This window comes from Pelecanus crispus, chromosome 7 (genome assembly GCF_030463565.1).
Source record: "Pelecanus crispus isolate bPelCri1 chromosome 7, bPelCri1.pri, whole genome shotgun sequence".
Taxonomy (NCBI): Eukaryota; Metazoa; Chordata; class Aves; order Pelecaniformes; family Pelecanidae; genus Pelecanus; species Pelecanus crispus.
The window spans coordinates 38,672,642-38,687,093 of record NC_134649.1 but is presented as its reverse complement, the minus strand read 5'-3'; the positions used below and the strand labels follow the sequence as shown (position 1 = coordinate 38,687,093).

At 58.7% G+C, this 14,452-nt stretch overlaps 1 protein-coding gene across 1 annotated transcript in view; it reads right to left on the bottom strand.

Moving 5' to 3' along the window:
* Nucleotides 1-14,452, bottom strand: part of PLXNA1 (plexin A1) — a 105,077-nt gene that overhangs the window by 44,178 nt on the left and 46,447 nt on the right. Inside the window, 3 exon segments of the mRNA XM_075714711.1 lie at nt 1,267-1,467; nt 7,560-7,625; nt 7,627-7,675. Of these exon segments, the coding sequence (XP_075570826.1) occupies nt 1,267-1,467; nt 7,560-7,625; nt 7,627-7,675 (316 nt within the window).

The following is a 14,452-nucleotide window of genomic DNA, read 5'->3' as shown; positions in this document are numbered from 1 at the left end:
CTCTCTGGAGCCTGCACTTTGTGCTGCTGCCCACATTCACCTCCAGGCCAAGCACAGATCCACCGACATTTCCAGACAGCAGCTCAGGACAGGAAGCATTTCTACTCCTCGCAAACTGTGTGGCTGAGAAAGAGCCCCGGCAGCATGGCATCCCCCTGGCACTGCTGCCCAGGGCAGGAGGCAGCGACTCGGGATGCTCCTCCTGCCCAAAGGCTCCGCAGCCCTGGGAGCGCAGGAGGAGGGAGCAAGCCAGGGCTCATCTTCAATGGCCTCTAAATGTCACTCCTGCCACCAAAGGACAAGGGAGCAGGGATCGGCACTGGTGTTAGGCTGCAAATGAGCTTTCACAGTGTGAGTGATGGAAAACAAATTTTAAAAGGATTAAATGGGAGGGAGAAGGGAGGAGCCGGCTCCACGCGGATGAGGGCAGGTTGGTGCAGAGCCCAGCGGGGCAGCCCAGCAACGCTGGCTCCCAGGGGGACTATTAACACCCTGGGTGGGTTTGCTCGTGGGCTTGGTGCTCCCTGCACAGGATTGCTGCACAGTAAGGGGCACACACAGAGCTCACCAAGGGGCCGCAAAACACCCTCTTGCTTAGGGATCAGGCAACCAGAGAGGGCAGAGCTGCCTGCAGGAGAGAGCTTAAGTGACAGAGGTGCAAGGAGCAAGGACAGAGAGGCCGGGAGCAATGCACTGGCAGGGCCGGGATGGAGGGCAGGCAGGCAGGCAGGGGGATGAGGTAACTGCTGGTCGGGGACGGACGGAGGCTGCAGGGGAGGAGGGGAAGCGCTCGCGGGGCTTGCAGGCACGGCTGCATGTGGGGGAGTGTGCACAGTGGGACATGGAGAAGGTGTTAGCTCGATCCGGCCTGTAAAGTGGGATGGCTTGGTGTCAGGGGGAAGCAAGAGCAGGCAGAGGGGAGGGGGAGGCAAGGCTCCGGCACGTCCGGGCCAGCTGGCTCTGGCCCAGGCAACTTTCTTCAGCTTTCCAAAGCCAATTTCCTTGGAAGTGTTCCTAAAGCCTGGCGGCTCCCCCGGGGCAGCTCTGGCGTTGATCCTATCCAGAACAACTGAGGGAAGGAGCCTCCCCGTGCACCTGGGGGAAGCGGCGGGGAGCCCACCCCGCACCCCACAAGCACCAGAAACCCCCGTTACCTGCCCATGGGAGAGCAAACCCGGCTGTGCAACAAGCCGGGAAGGTCCCGGGGCAGGGCAGGGATGAGCAGCCCGCAAACGAAGCACACGCCGAGGCGAGCTGCGCACTCACCGAGGTGTTCTGGCACTGGATGCTGGTGCTGTTGAAGCGCAGGGCGGTGACGCGGGTGGTGCTGCCGGGGATGTGGAAGATGCACTCGTAGTTACGCTGGCCGGACTGCGGCTGGGGCAGGTTCTTGGCTGTCAGGGTGATGGGTTTCACCACGCCCACAGGGATGTAGATCTGGGTGGAGGGCAGGATCTGGGGGCAGTCCTGCAAGGAGAACAAGGGGCAGCCGATGAGGGGGGAACACTGCACAGCCTCCCCCAGCACCCCAGGGCCACCCTGTTGGCTGGCAGGCTGGGCAACGCACTGTGAAAATACCACCCTGAGCACATGCTTGAGTAAATCCTTATGTGCAGCCAACCCCAAACCAGCATCTCATAGCTGCTCTGACCAAAGCCCCGACGACGGAAAAGGAAAGCACAGAGGAATCTGGTGGCAGGGCAGTGGGGTGTTTTCCACAGCTTGGGTTGATCCAGGTGGGAGGTGGGGAGAGGATTCAGCTTTGGGACCTGCAACCTGGCACTGCAACAGCAGCACATGTTTGGGTGAAATGACTGGTAACAAGATGGGCTTTAATGCCATCATTGCAGTCAGTAGGTTTCAGAGTTAACGCCCACTGAGCTGCACTTTGTCAGGCTACTCTCAGCCCTGTTTCCCTTACAGCCTCCATCCCGCTTCCTTCACAAGTAGACAGAAAAGCCTTTTCGCCCTTTGACATGGCAATGTGATTTTGCAGTGTTGCAGAGAACCTGCTCTGCAGCCAATTTCGCTGCTGCTGCTTCTATCCGCAGTCAGCTCGAAGCAGCATCACCCCAACCAGCCTGGCTGCAGGCTGCCCAGAAAACAGCACCTCCAGCCAGGGAATGCTGGTGAGCCCAAGCTGGAGAGGAAGGCAAGGGCAAGGGGCTCAGCACCACCCTGCCAGCCCCCTGCGCTCCCCAGGGAAGGAGCTGTCAGGAGGGCAAAGCACTCAACTTTTAATAGCCACGGGCTCCCAGCTGCTCCGGGGGAGCCGATGAGCCTTGTGTGGAAAGCACAGGGGAGCGGGAGGGAGCAAAAATAAATGAGCTCAGGCAGCAAAACAGCTCTGCAGCCCCGGCGGGTGCCACTTCGGCAACAACAGCCTGATGCAATCCCACGCCAGCCTTGCTGAGCCTGGCGGAGGTCTCGCACTTATGGCAGTGACTCCTGGAAGCGTCGGCTTGCAATAACGTCAAAGGGGAATAACGTGCGCTGAAACGAGCTGCTCCAAAAACAGGAACAGCAGCGGCAGCACTGGGGTGGACGCAGCCGCCCTCCTGCTCTCACAAGGCTGCTGACAGCCACAGCACGGCTGCGGGGGCAGCTCTCGCCCCAAGGCCACCAGCAGCCACACGTGGCCAACATGGCCAATACTGCCCAGCTGCCTCCTGCCGCCCCACAGGGAGCCGGGCCGGACCCTGCACAGCACCAGGCTTTATCTCAGCCAGTAGGATTAATCTAACTTTCAAACGACGCAAAGAAATGAACAAGAAATTATTTCATTTAGCAAATATTGAAAAACCCAGCTTGTTCTACTCTTCAAGTTTCCTGCTCTTCGCAAGCCTGTATTCCGCAAAAGCAGAGTTTTTAAGGGAAGAAACTATTTATCTGCAAAACATGCTAAACAAAATGAAAGCAGCGAGCAACAGCGGTGCCATCCCCAACCCCGAGATAGTGACGGGGCTGGGACAGTCTGGTGACGCTCGGCGCTGCTTTGCCACCTCCCTGCTCCACATCACAGCTGCTCCTCTGCAAAGCAGGGCTGAAGTTGCCTCCGCTTTCAGAATCAGCTCAGGGCTCACAGCGGGGAGACCCTGTGTGCCCGCTGCCATTTATAATGAGCAGTCCCCACTGCTGCAAGGTGGTCGCTCCCCACCAGCTCAGCACCGGCTCAGAAGTCCTGACACGCCTTCCCCGCAGGGCATGCACACGCTTGGCGAGGATTAGCTCCCAGCTTCCTCTCCAACACTTTCACCTCCTCATTTTTCGATAATTATTGCTGCCAGCCTGGCCGGGGCGGTGGGTAAGTCCATGCCGCCCCAACTGCGCTCACCACAGGTGCTCACAAGACCAGGGCCTGGGGAGTGCAGCAGGCACGTGCATCCCTCTCTCTGCACAGGCAGGCAGGCAGGCAGGCAGGCAAGCTCGTTTTGCTGACTCGTGGTTTCAGCCGAGTCCCCCCGCGACGTCACATGCTCCGCATCTGCCGGCAGAAGCGTCTCATCCAGCAAAAATGTCAGCCTGCGCCCAAACAGGAAGCACCTGGTGCTGGTGGGCACCCGGGGTGCCCGGAGGGGTGGGGGCACTGGGACAACTCATTTCCCCTACAAGCAATTCCAACTGCTGACAAACTCACTCCGGCACTGCCTGGCACTTACATCCCTTGGGAATGCTCTGCACAGCCCACAGAGCTCCCCATCCAGTCCCCCTGGCAGAGCCCGGGCTCCCAGGAACAGAGAGCTACAAAGGGATGGGACAAGCAGAAAAGCAAGACCCCGACACACACATTCCCAAACATTGCACAACTCAGATTTTCTCTGTTAAAACTGTTTTTCTAGCTGGATGAAAACACGACAAGGGTGTCCAGGTTTGCTTGGAGAGGTCAGAGCTTTAGAGTCACCCTGCAAATGCTGTGGTTTGGGTTTCTCTGGCATCTCCCGGCTCCAGCTGCAAGGCTGCGCCATCAGCGGAGACAGGGATGAAGGCAGTCTGGGGCTGGGCTTGACCCTGGCTTTTGGGGGTCCCTCACAAAGTCCCCAGCCATTCCCACTGGTGGGGAAATGAAGAACAAACACAAGCTGAACCTGCTTAGATTGAATCAACATGCCTGGTCCCTGCAGACCAGGACGCTTTCACCCTCCACGGCAGCTCTGCATCAGCAAGTAGCAGGGACTGTCGCAGGAGAGCAGCTTTTTGGGATGGGAGAATCCAGCATCCATCACCGATCACCCCCAGCCACTGCTGGGCACCGCGAGCAGGGACAAGCAAATAGCAGCCTGGGCTGCTTCATCACACCTTCTCCACCCTTGAACCCCACCGAGGAGGGCGATCTCCATAGCCCAGGGTTCAAAGCCACCGCAGCCGGTGGGCAGGGACATCTTTCCTGCTGCCGCCATTCCGAGGCACACTGACATGAGCGGTGGCTCCTACCCACACCCCGTTCCTGCCCCACCACCCACCAGAAACCCACGCAAACACCCCCCACACGTGCAAGACAGAGTGCCATGGGTCGCTCTCTGCATTTTCCTACAAAACAGTCACTTTCCCACCCAGGAAATGGTGGTGAACCACCCGTGAGAACTGTCAGAGACAGAGTTAAGTGCTGCTGTTAACCCCCATCCCTGCCTCTCCTGACCGGCACCCACCACATTCCAACCAACGCAGACAGACCAAATCCTGCTTAAAATAACCCTCCCAGTTAGACATCCTCCCACAGAGGGGATGGGGCTCAACGTCCACCGTTAACTTGTCCAGCGGTGCCGTGGGCTGGCACCGAGTCCCCCTCCCTCACCCGCTGCACTGCCCTGCTGGGGACCGGGACTGGCCGGGGATGGGAACGGGATGTCTCCTCCCAGCCCAGACACGCAGCCCACCGCAGCAGCTGGTCTGAGGGTGTCTCGCCATCCCCGCCAGGAACTGCTGAGGCCACACCAATGTGCAAACAGGCTGAGCCAGGCACTCCAAACCTCAAGCCAGGCACCACTCCAGGTCCCAGTGTAGCCAAAAAGGTCTGCCGGGGAACAGCCTGCCCGTGCTCAGGAGCAACACGAGTTCCCAAGCTGCTGGTCCATGGGAAAGCGGCACGTGTCCCAGGGCCAACACCCCTGAGGGGCACAGCCAGACGCTTTTGGGTTCACCTGGCAGGGAAGAGGGAAAAGCCCAGCAGCCTCCTCTGTGCCCTCGGCAAAGGGAGCGGGCAGACGAGCTGCCAGGCTCCAGTGGTCTGGACAACACGTGTCACATTTCCAGAAGCAACGCCAGGGCTGGCTGGAAGCGTGACCTCAAGAGCAGGCTTCTGGGATGCCTTGGACAGGCCAATCCCTCACCGGATTTCTTCAGGGCACAAGCTGGGAGAAAACAGCTTTTTCTCATCTTTTCATGTTACTGAATCCTCCTCCCTCGTGTGGCACCGCTGGGCTGGGCTCGTTCTGGCTCATGCATCACACACTCGAGTACCCATGAGCATGGTGCAACCTCCTTGCACGTGGAAGATACCTCCAGGGAGGTGAGAGATGGTGCCAGAGCCCACTCTGTTTGGCCCAGAGTTTGGCCGTTTGGTGGAAGGGGCAGTGGAAAGCCACCGCTGCGCCATCTGAGGCACAGAGCGCTGGCGGCGGAGCCGCGGCACAGCCCAGGCAGCTGCACGCTCACCGGCAGCGTGGGGGCAGGAGGGGCTGTTTGACGAGCGGAGTCGCATTCCTGGTACTCGCCTGTTGCCGTGCAGAAATGGCAAGTGCCAGCCCCGGCCAGTCCACGTGCAGCAGCAACGGTTGGGCTTTTCCAGCTCTCCAGATGCACTTTGCTGAGAGGCAGCTTCGCTCAGCTCCATGCCCCAAAGAAGGATCACAAGAGCCCAGCACAGCCCTGTACAGGGACACCACCATCTTCTGCAAGTCCATCTGCTCCCGAAGTCCACGGAGGCTCCAAACTGCACCCAAGTATAACACCCAAGCAGCTCTCTTTGCAGGTTGCAAAGCCTAAATCTTCCCCCGTAAACACAGCAGCTCCCCTGGGAGAGGCAGCAGGACCAGGCGCTCCAGTTTTCCACAGGAAAGCTCTATAGGGCAGCTTGGTGGGCACTCGGAGTCCAGCCAAGGTCAACCCATCCCAAGGGAGCAGGGAAGGCATGCAGGGCTCAGCCCCAGTATATGGGAAGATGCTCCTCCATCCATCTCATCCCCGGCACAAGAGTGATGGTGCTGCTGGTGGCTGGGCAATGGTTGAGTAATGGTCCAGCTCTCTCGTCCTTGAGGGCTTTAGCTCCTCAAGTGATGAGAGAGGCAGAGGGGAGGAAGGGGAAAGAATTAATTGGTGCACCTTGAACACAGATGGATCCGTCTGACTCCATGCACTGCATGACTCCAGCCCAGCATGGAAGCAGGGGGCAATGGGGAGGACAACAGCCCTAATCTAGAAGGATGCCCAGGAGCCCACAGATCCTTACCAAGGATGAGGGCAGGCCTCAGAATACACAGATTACAGGGAACGGAGATTCACTGCTCCTCCCGAGCAGGGAGATGCAAATGCAGGCTTCCTCTCGTTGCCAGCCAGGACAGCAAAGACCTTGAAGGGCATCTCGGCTGCTTGCCTTCACACGTGGTCTGTGAAGTGGAGACAAGCCTTTCTTGTTCGCCTCTGCTCCTGGGGACCAGTCCTGGCCTAGGAGGCTGATGGGACCTGAGCTCTGCCGGAGCTCAGAGACCAAACTATCCGAGATGATTTGGGCAAACACTTTCTCCAGGACAGCATCCATTTGAGCCATTCCCGTGAGGACAGCATGTGGCTTTGCTCCCAGCAGCAACCATCAGGCAGCAGGACCCTTCCCACTGGGCCCCTGCACAGGCAACCGGAAACCCAGGTAAGTTCAACCAGAGCCCCCTTCCAGGACGGACAGGGGAGAAACTCTCCTCCCGAAAACTCTCCCTTCCAGACCCGAATCAGCATTTACTGTAGAGTCAGCAGTTGCTGGCCAGACCTCCAGTCCCAACCCAGCGATGCCACCACAGGCTGGGGATGCCAGGACCTCCTGCGAGTGCCCTGCCAGTGACAGGTTTCCCCCGTGGGTGGCACGGGTGATGCACAGGATGTACCCCCAAGAAAGAACATGATTCTTAGCAAAGCATTTGAGATGAAGAAGGTGTGAGGTGCAGTGAAACGTTTGTTTTACGGATTTCAACCTTCCACCCTCTGAAAACAAGTTGTTCTGCAATGACAGTTCAAGCTTGCTCCCTTCAAAAACATCAAAGGAAAATGCCTAAGTGTCTCTGCCTTTGTTTTTCCCTTCATTCAGCCTAAAGTGCTCTCGGCTGCACCCAGCTTCCCAAGCAGCCTCTCCACAGCAACACTCCTCAGACGACACAGCCTCTCCCCACTGGCATGCCGTCCCGGCAGCACTTCCCGCTCCTCCCTCATTGCTTCCCAGGCAGCCCCAGCACCCCGGGCAAGGTCGTGGGAAAGGTTTCCAAAGCAGTTTGCCCTCTTCTAAACCCTTCCCCACAGGGCAGGGGGTTGTGACAGGACCAGGACAAGGAGAGGGGAGCCGGCTCACGTCGCCTTACCTCAGAGAGCTTGACGCGTCCCTCCAGAAAGGAGCAGTCGGCGGCGTTGTGGGTGCAGATGTGGCGGGTACTTGCACCAGTGGCAGGGGAAGGAGCCGTTCACGCAGGACAGGCAGCTGCGGAGAGAGAGAAGCAGGCAGCGTTAGGGCAACAGCGAGGCAGGGTCCACCAGGGCACTTCTAGGGATGCTTCTGCGGGACAGCACCCATAGGTGATCCTGTACCTCTGGCCCCTCACACGTGGAGCGAAGGCCGTGTGCCAGCAGGCTGGGAAGGGAGATGCCTGCACACCCTGGACTCCCGGGCTTTGCCCACGGCAGGGCGAGGGGAAACAGCCTTTCCGGCACCGCAGGGTTTGTGCCACAGCCAGGCCAGCCACACTCCCTCCTCCGCTTGGCAAGCTAACCCTGCCTGCCCCGCTCCTGGGGTGGAGCCGAGCTCCAGACTTTGGGAGCTTTATTTGGGTTCGCTGAAAGGCGATTTTAGCAAGAGACGGCAGAACAAGTGCTCTGCACTGCGGGGGAACAGGGGAGAAAGGGCCAGATTAATGCACACTCATTGAGAGGAAAATTATAACTGGCGAAAGGTTGGGTCAGATTAACATTTCGGGACTGTAGCGCCTTTCAGCTGTTCACAATAGGTTGTGTGTGACCCCCTCCCTCGGCCCCCCTCATCCTCAGCCCTCCGTGGCCGCGCGTGCGTCTGTGTGTGCGCTTCCACCCCCTCCCTCCAGCCGGCAACGTTTCAGTCTCTCTCCCCAGCCTCCTCTCCAGGCTCTTTGTGCAGTGGGATCGTGCGTGCCCCACTCTCCCCACCTCTCTTGGGGGATGCACTCAGGCACCTGGGGATGCCAGGGGTGCCCAGGGATGCCAGGAGCGCCGTGCTCTGCTCTGCACCCCTCTTCCCAAAGACATGAGCCCCAGGGACCTAGTGCCTCTTCCCAGTGCAGGAGGGGACAGAGTCCCCTCCTTGTGCAACCATCCACACCAGCAGCACCTCGACAGCCTGTCCCCTTGCTAACCCCCCACAAAGCACACCCTCCCAGCACCACAACACATCCCTGTTTGCAAGCACAGGGGATCCCACGGAGCCCCCAAGCCTTCACGGGGAAGGTCTGCACCAGGCATGTCCCACGCAGCCCAAGCTGCCCTCCCGAGAAGACAGGAGAGATGCTGAAGCATAAGCTCAAAGGCAAGAGAAAGAATCAGGCTGGTTTTAAAAAAAAAAAAAGTGGGGGGAAAGAAAAAGCAGCAGTACCATTTTTCTTCCTAGAAGGCTCATACCTGCTCTCACTGATCCGAGCAGGAACAGGATCTGGCCCAAAGCAATTAAATTTAAACAAAGGCAGGATCTTCTCCTGAACACAGCTCTGGCAGGAGGCAGGCAGCCCTGCCCAGCCTGATCCTGCTCCTAAATCACATGCTACCTCTCTGCCTCTACCCCCCAGGGAAATGACGGGGAAAACACAGCACCACCACGCGAGGTGGCAGACGGAAAACCTTCCTGGAAAGAGGGATCCTCTGGTGGCAGGGCCTGGCGTGCCGAATCCCTTGCCCTCCAGCAGACTCGTCACTTTGGAGGTGTGGGAATGGCGCACGAGGGAGCCACAGCAGCGGGCAGCGCGGGGTGCGGGCAGCGCAGGGTGCAAATGCACACCTAGGGCTTCACAGGGCCACCACTCCCTGCCCACCCTGCGGTTTCACACACCATTACATATACAGCAAGAGCTTCCCAAATCCATGCACACACTCTAAGGAAATATTTAATTAAGCTGCTTGCAAAGGGGGCTGGAAGTCATTTCCATGTTTCGCTCACATTTTCACTTCCAAATGAACAGCCCTTTTAGCTTTACCCACAAATATGCTAATTGAGATGCTCCTTATGCAAATATATGCAATTTTATTTCAGCTGAAGAGATTCAACTTAAAAGCAGAGCTGTAGCCTCCTATCTCTGGTTGCTTTGATGGAGGGAGGTGCAGAGGGTGGGGGCAGCGGGGGACACAAACAAAGCGAAAGGCCGGCTCCTGCCCTCCCATGGGCAGGCCAAGATGTGGAGGCAGCGGGGCAGGCAAAGCAGGGGTTAATCCTCATGGAAGTAGAGCAACCACAGAGAGGTCATTTAAGAGAGGAGTGCGGTCCAAGCAGTTGCAAGCCACACGCTGGGGCATAACCACCAACCCTCCCATGAAATTGGCCCTCGGCAAAGGAGAGATTTTCCAGCCACCAAGTCTTTCAGGGTCTGCAAAAAGACTCCCCAGTCCCCTCTCCACCACCTCGTGAGGCACCTCAAAGCAGTCAGGAAGCACCTGGTGCAGCCCTGCCCCAGGGCACCCCAATCCCCAGAGCTGCAGCTCCGTTCTGCAATTCTTCAGGGTCAAAGCCAAATCTTGGCTATTTCGGGACCCTCCTCGCCTGAGGGTCTCCTTTGCCATTTAACTACTGCAGGTCCCAGCTGGTCTCCACTTGCCAAAGGACCTAAAGCATCGCAGGTTATCCTCCACGTACCCCCCGAGGTGCATGGTTCCCCCCCTCCTACTTCAGCCCTCCTGGCTGCTTCTAACTTAACTGAGCCATTTCTAAAGCCCCATCCTTGGAGATGGTTTTCACACTCTCCTTTCTGCCGAGGTTCTCCATCTGCCTTAAGGACATCAAACGCCGCCATAAGAGCACTCACCGCCACACATCTCGCTCCACAGTGTCTCTGCTGCATTTAGAGCCTGTCTGGGTCAGCACCCCCCGGCTGGCCAAAGACTCTGTAAAGTGGCAAGCTAGTCAGCACTCGGGTGCCAGTAGCATGGTGAAACCCCATTTCCAGCCTGTCTCAGTCCTGCCAGCATCGGCACGTCCATTTGACCACCCCAGCTCCCTGCAAGGCTGCCCAAAACCCAGGGCAGGAGCCGAGGCAGGGCTCCCTGGCTGGAGGTCAGGCTGGGCAGCGTGGCCAGGGCTGTATCTCCGGAGTGTCCGTGTGTCGCTGCTGTCTGTTCCCAGCGCAGAAGCAGGTTGCTCGGCAGCATGATGCCATCTGTGCCGTCTCTCTCCTTCCCACGGTCAGGCACTCTTCCCTCATCACTTCTTGCCTAAGAGGCTTTCATCACTCCTGATAATTAGAGGGAGGCTCTCCTTCATGTGTTGAAGTCCCCCCGCCTCCCCGAAGCGTGCCGGGAGTGCAAGAAGCCCAGCCAGGCAGAAAACTGAGGCTGGGGGTGCAGCACAGACGCAGACCCACAGCTTGCTCCCCATCCGCCTCCTCCCGAGCCCTGCCAGAGTCCAGGCGGAGAAGTCCCAGCTGGGCAGGGGGAAGGGGCTCAGACCCACTGGCAGTGCCCCCTTCCTCCCCAACATCCTCGTGCAAGAGGAGTGGCACCAACATCAGACCCGCATCTGCACTCTGTGCAAAAGCTGCGTCATCCCAAAACAAGTCCAGGCTTGCCTGCCTGCAACTGGCTCCCAAAAGAGCAGGCAGCCCTGCAGGCAGCAGGGCAGCTCGGCCCGCCTCTGAGTAACACAGGGGCAAAGCCAGAGCCTCCCCACAGCCTCCATGCTTGCCCCTGACTCACTACGCAGCTTGGTGCAGACCTCCCGACGCCGCTCCCCTCCACTTTCCAAACCAATCCCAAACTTGCTGAGGCTGCGCTAGGGAAACACCTGACACGGCTGCAGAAAAGCAGCAGCGCGGAGAGGGCAGCAGGACAGCGAAGGAGCATCTTGGAGCTGGGCGCATCTCCAGGGTGGGTGCAGGGCCACAAGCATCGCTGCAGGACGAGCCCAGACCCAGGGGTGGCTTCGGGGACCGGCTCCTCACTGGGTGCATGGGCAGCTCTGCAGAGGCACCTCCGGCTGCCACAGCGAGGTCGCAGCTGTCTCCACACCTAATCCAAAGCGATGCTGCAGCTGACGGGGAGCCAGTGGCACCGGATCCGGGCTCCTCCGTCACCCTCCTTCCCGTGCTCCCAGCCCCAGGCACACCATGCACAGGGGACGAGCCTGCTCCCTCCTCTGATCTCCGGCCCGAAGGAGTCCAGAGCTCTTCAGCGCACTGAGCGGGGAAGGCAGCAAACAAAACCAGCATCCACAGGGGTGAGATAAGCCTGAGCAGCGAACACAAAAGCGACGGAGGGGTACAAGTGTTGCACGTGCACGCACATACACACTGAGGCTATTTCCATGGAGCAGCGCATTCCTGGAGGAAGGACGTGGAGCAAAGGGTAGGGAGGAGGGACAAGGGCAAGTTCAACAGCACCAGGAGCAGAGTAGGGGAGGTCCACTGAGAAGGGAAATTATAAACACGGTGCTGATGGAAACAGCATCTGCGCACGCACAGCACAGCCCGCCTGCAAGCCCCCCGACTGCTCCTCAGACCTCCTCTTGGCAAGGAGGATGCATCCTTAGCAAATACTCAGCTCCGGCTTAGCCTGCATCTGGAGCAGCAGCTGTCAGGCGCAAGGGGCTGAACTGCAGTGCTTTGGGCTTTATAGCCATCTCTGTGCCCCCGGGAGGGGGAGAAATCCTGAAGAGCAGTGGGAACAGACGGTCAGTGCCCCCCAAGCCTCTACACGGACCTACGGGCAGCCCTGCCCTTCCGGACTGGTGCCCAGACCGAAAGCTGGGAGAGCTGCGGCACGGGAGATCAGCTCTCGCCACCCTCCATCCCTACCCATCTCAATCTTTCTGCCCTTCCTTTCATGCCAGCCCAATGCTTTTCCATCCCTGCTGGGTTTTGCCAAGGACCTTACTCTCAGGGCAGGGGTTGGGCACGTAGACCCGCTGCAGGCTGGTTCAGGGCATCCACCATCACACTGGCTGGAGGATGCAGCATCAGGCCCTGATTTTTAAGATGGCCAGAAACAAGTAATTCACTTGAAACACCTTCAGCTGCCTCCCCTCACTGAAACACACCACCAGGCTGCACCAACCCTCCTCCTTCACAACAAATGTGACATAAACCAGACTATCCTGAGCAGTCTCTGGGGCCATCCTACAGGATTTTCCACCTGCCCAAGCCCAGGAGTACGCAGGGATCTGTTACAGCCTCGCAGCTCAGCCGTGCTAACTCAGATACACTCACGCTCCTGCCTGCAGCCATCTGTCCATGACTTCGAAAAGAAAGCATCTGTAAGCATCTGGAAACAAGCAGCGCTGGGCCAGTGGAGAAGCAGCCGCACTGTGTGCGGGCAGCCCGGAGGCGTGGGCAGCCCGGGACATGGCCAGCCGAAAGGGCTGCAGCGAGGAGCCCAGCAGCACGAGGGCTGGCATCGTCCCAGGGGTGCCACCAGGCACCTCGGCCACCAGAGCAGCCCAGCCCTGCTCCCAGCCCCTGGGGCTGTGCATTAAAATCCCATTTACTTAATGGAGGCTTATAGAGAAAGCCTGACCTGTGGGATGGGGTGACGGCAGAGTCACATCTTTCTGGCCAGGAGGAGCTAGAGCCACTTGGCATGTCTGCCCCTTGCTCCAGCCTCAGAGAAATTCAACACCCTGCCACTGATGGGACCCGGGTGTCACAACCGGCACCGCAGCGAGGCACAACCGCAAGGCTGGTACCACCATGACCACCTCCCGGGTAGGAGACACAGCGCGGGCATGCACCAGCACAGGTTTCCAGGCTGCTTGGATCCCCACTCGTCATCAGACCTGCCGACCTGTGATTTTCCCCCTCTCCAGAAAGCCAAACCACAGCAGGAGCTACAGACCATTTTCCAGAGGAGAAACCCAGCGAGCAAACATGGATATAGTGGGAAGAAATACATCTTGGTATTCCCTGGAATTGCTCGCTGGCTTTCTGGGAGGATTCCCCTCTCGCCCACCTCGCCAGCAAGCACGGGCTCTGCCGGAGGCAGGCAGGGAGCCTGGTGTTACGTCTTTATCTTGAAAGGGGACTCATTTCCCCATGAATGCTTTGAAGAGGGAGTTTAACGCTGACAAAGACGACCTCAACATCTGCCCGCGCACGCGCTGGACACAGGCTGATTCATTAGACGATCAAAGGCGCCAAGCGGTCTTTAAATGCCTGCGCTTGATCGATGCCCCACAGCAAACCCCCGAGGGAACCCACCCCGGTCCCTGCCATGGGGTTTTCCATCCCGTCCTCCACAACAGGAACCACAGCCTGACCCCAGGAGCTGAGCTTGCGTGGGCAGCCCTGTTCCCCCTCTGTGGGCTGGCAGTGACCCTCAGCCACCCACGTTCCCCTTTGCAAGGGACCCATTTTTCTGCATCAACCTCCAGATTTCCACTCCCCCATTCAATGCGTCTCTCACAGCTCAGCCAGAAACGTCCTCTGCCTGATGCACAAACTTTCATGAGCAAGATGCCACTGCCTGGAAATGCCTGCCTCGGCCCCACAGGAGCCCCGAGGCTGCCGTGGTGCGGTACACCAAGCTGGGACCCCCAGAAGCTTGCCAGGTGACCCTGCTGGAGCAAGGAATGGAGCCCCAGAGAGGGTGCAAGTCCCAGACTAGGGGTCCCAGGGACCCCGCATGGAGAAGTAACCCGGAAGCCAGCGATGCTGGTCCGTGACTGGAACAGTCCCGTCACACCAGGCGACACTATAAAGCCCTGCAACAACAGACAGGACAGCAACAGAGCTCTACCTCAAAGGCATCCCCTCAGCCTTGACTGTCACAAGCCAAATATATGGGCAGCACAACCTCCTCTGTACCCCTCCTGCCATGCAGGTGAAGGGGTTAGACATATCTTCTCTTTTGCAACCCTCCCTGGACCAGGCTGGTTCCAGCAGTCCTTGAAAACACACGGGAAGAAGAGTTTTGCAGGGCGGTGAGGCACAAGAGAGCCAGGATGCTTGCACAGCAGCAGCATCAGCCCCACAGCCTGCAAAAGGGCTTTAGCGGCACGATTTGCTGATGCCTTTCCAGGCATCTGCTGAACATAAGA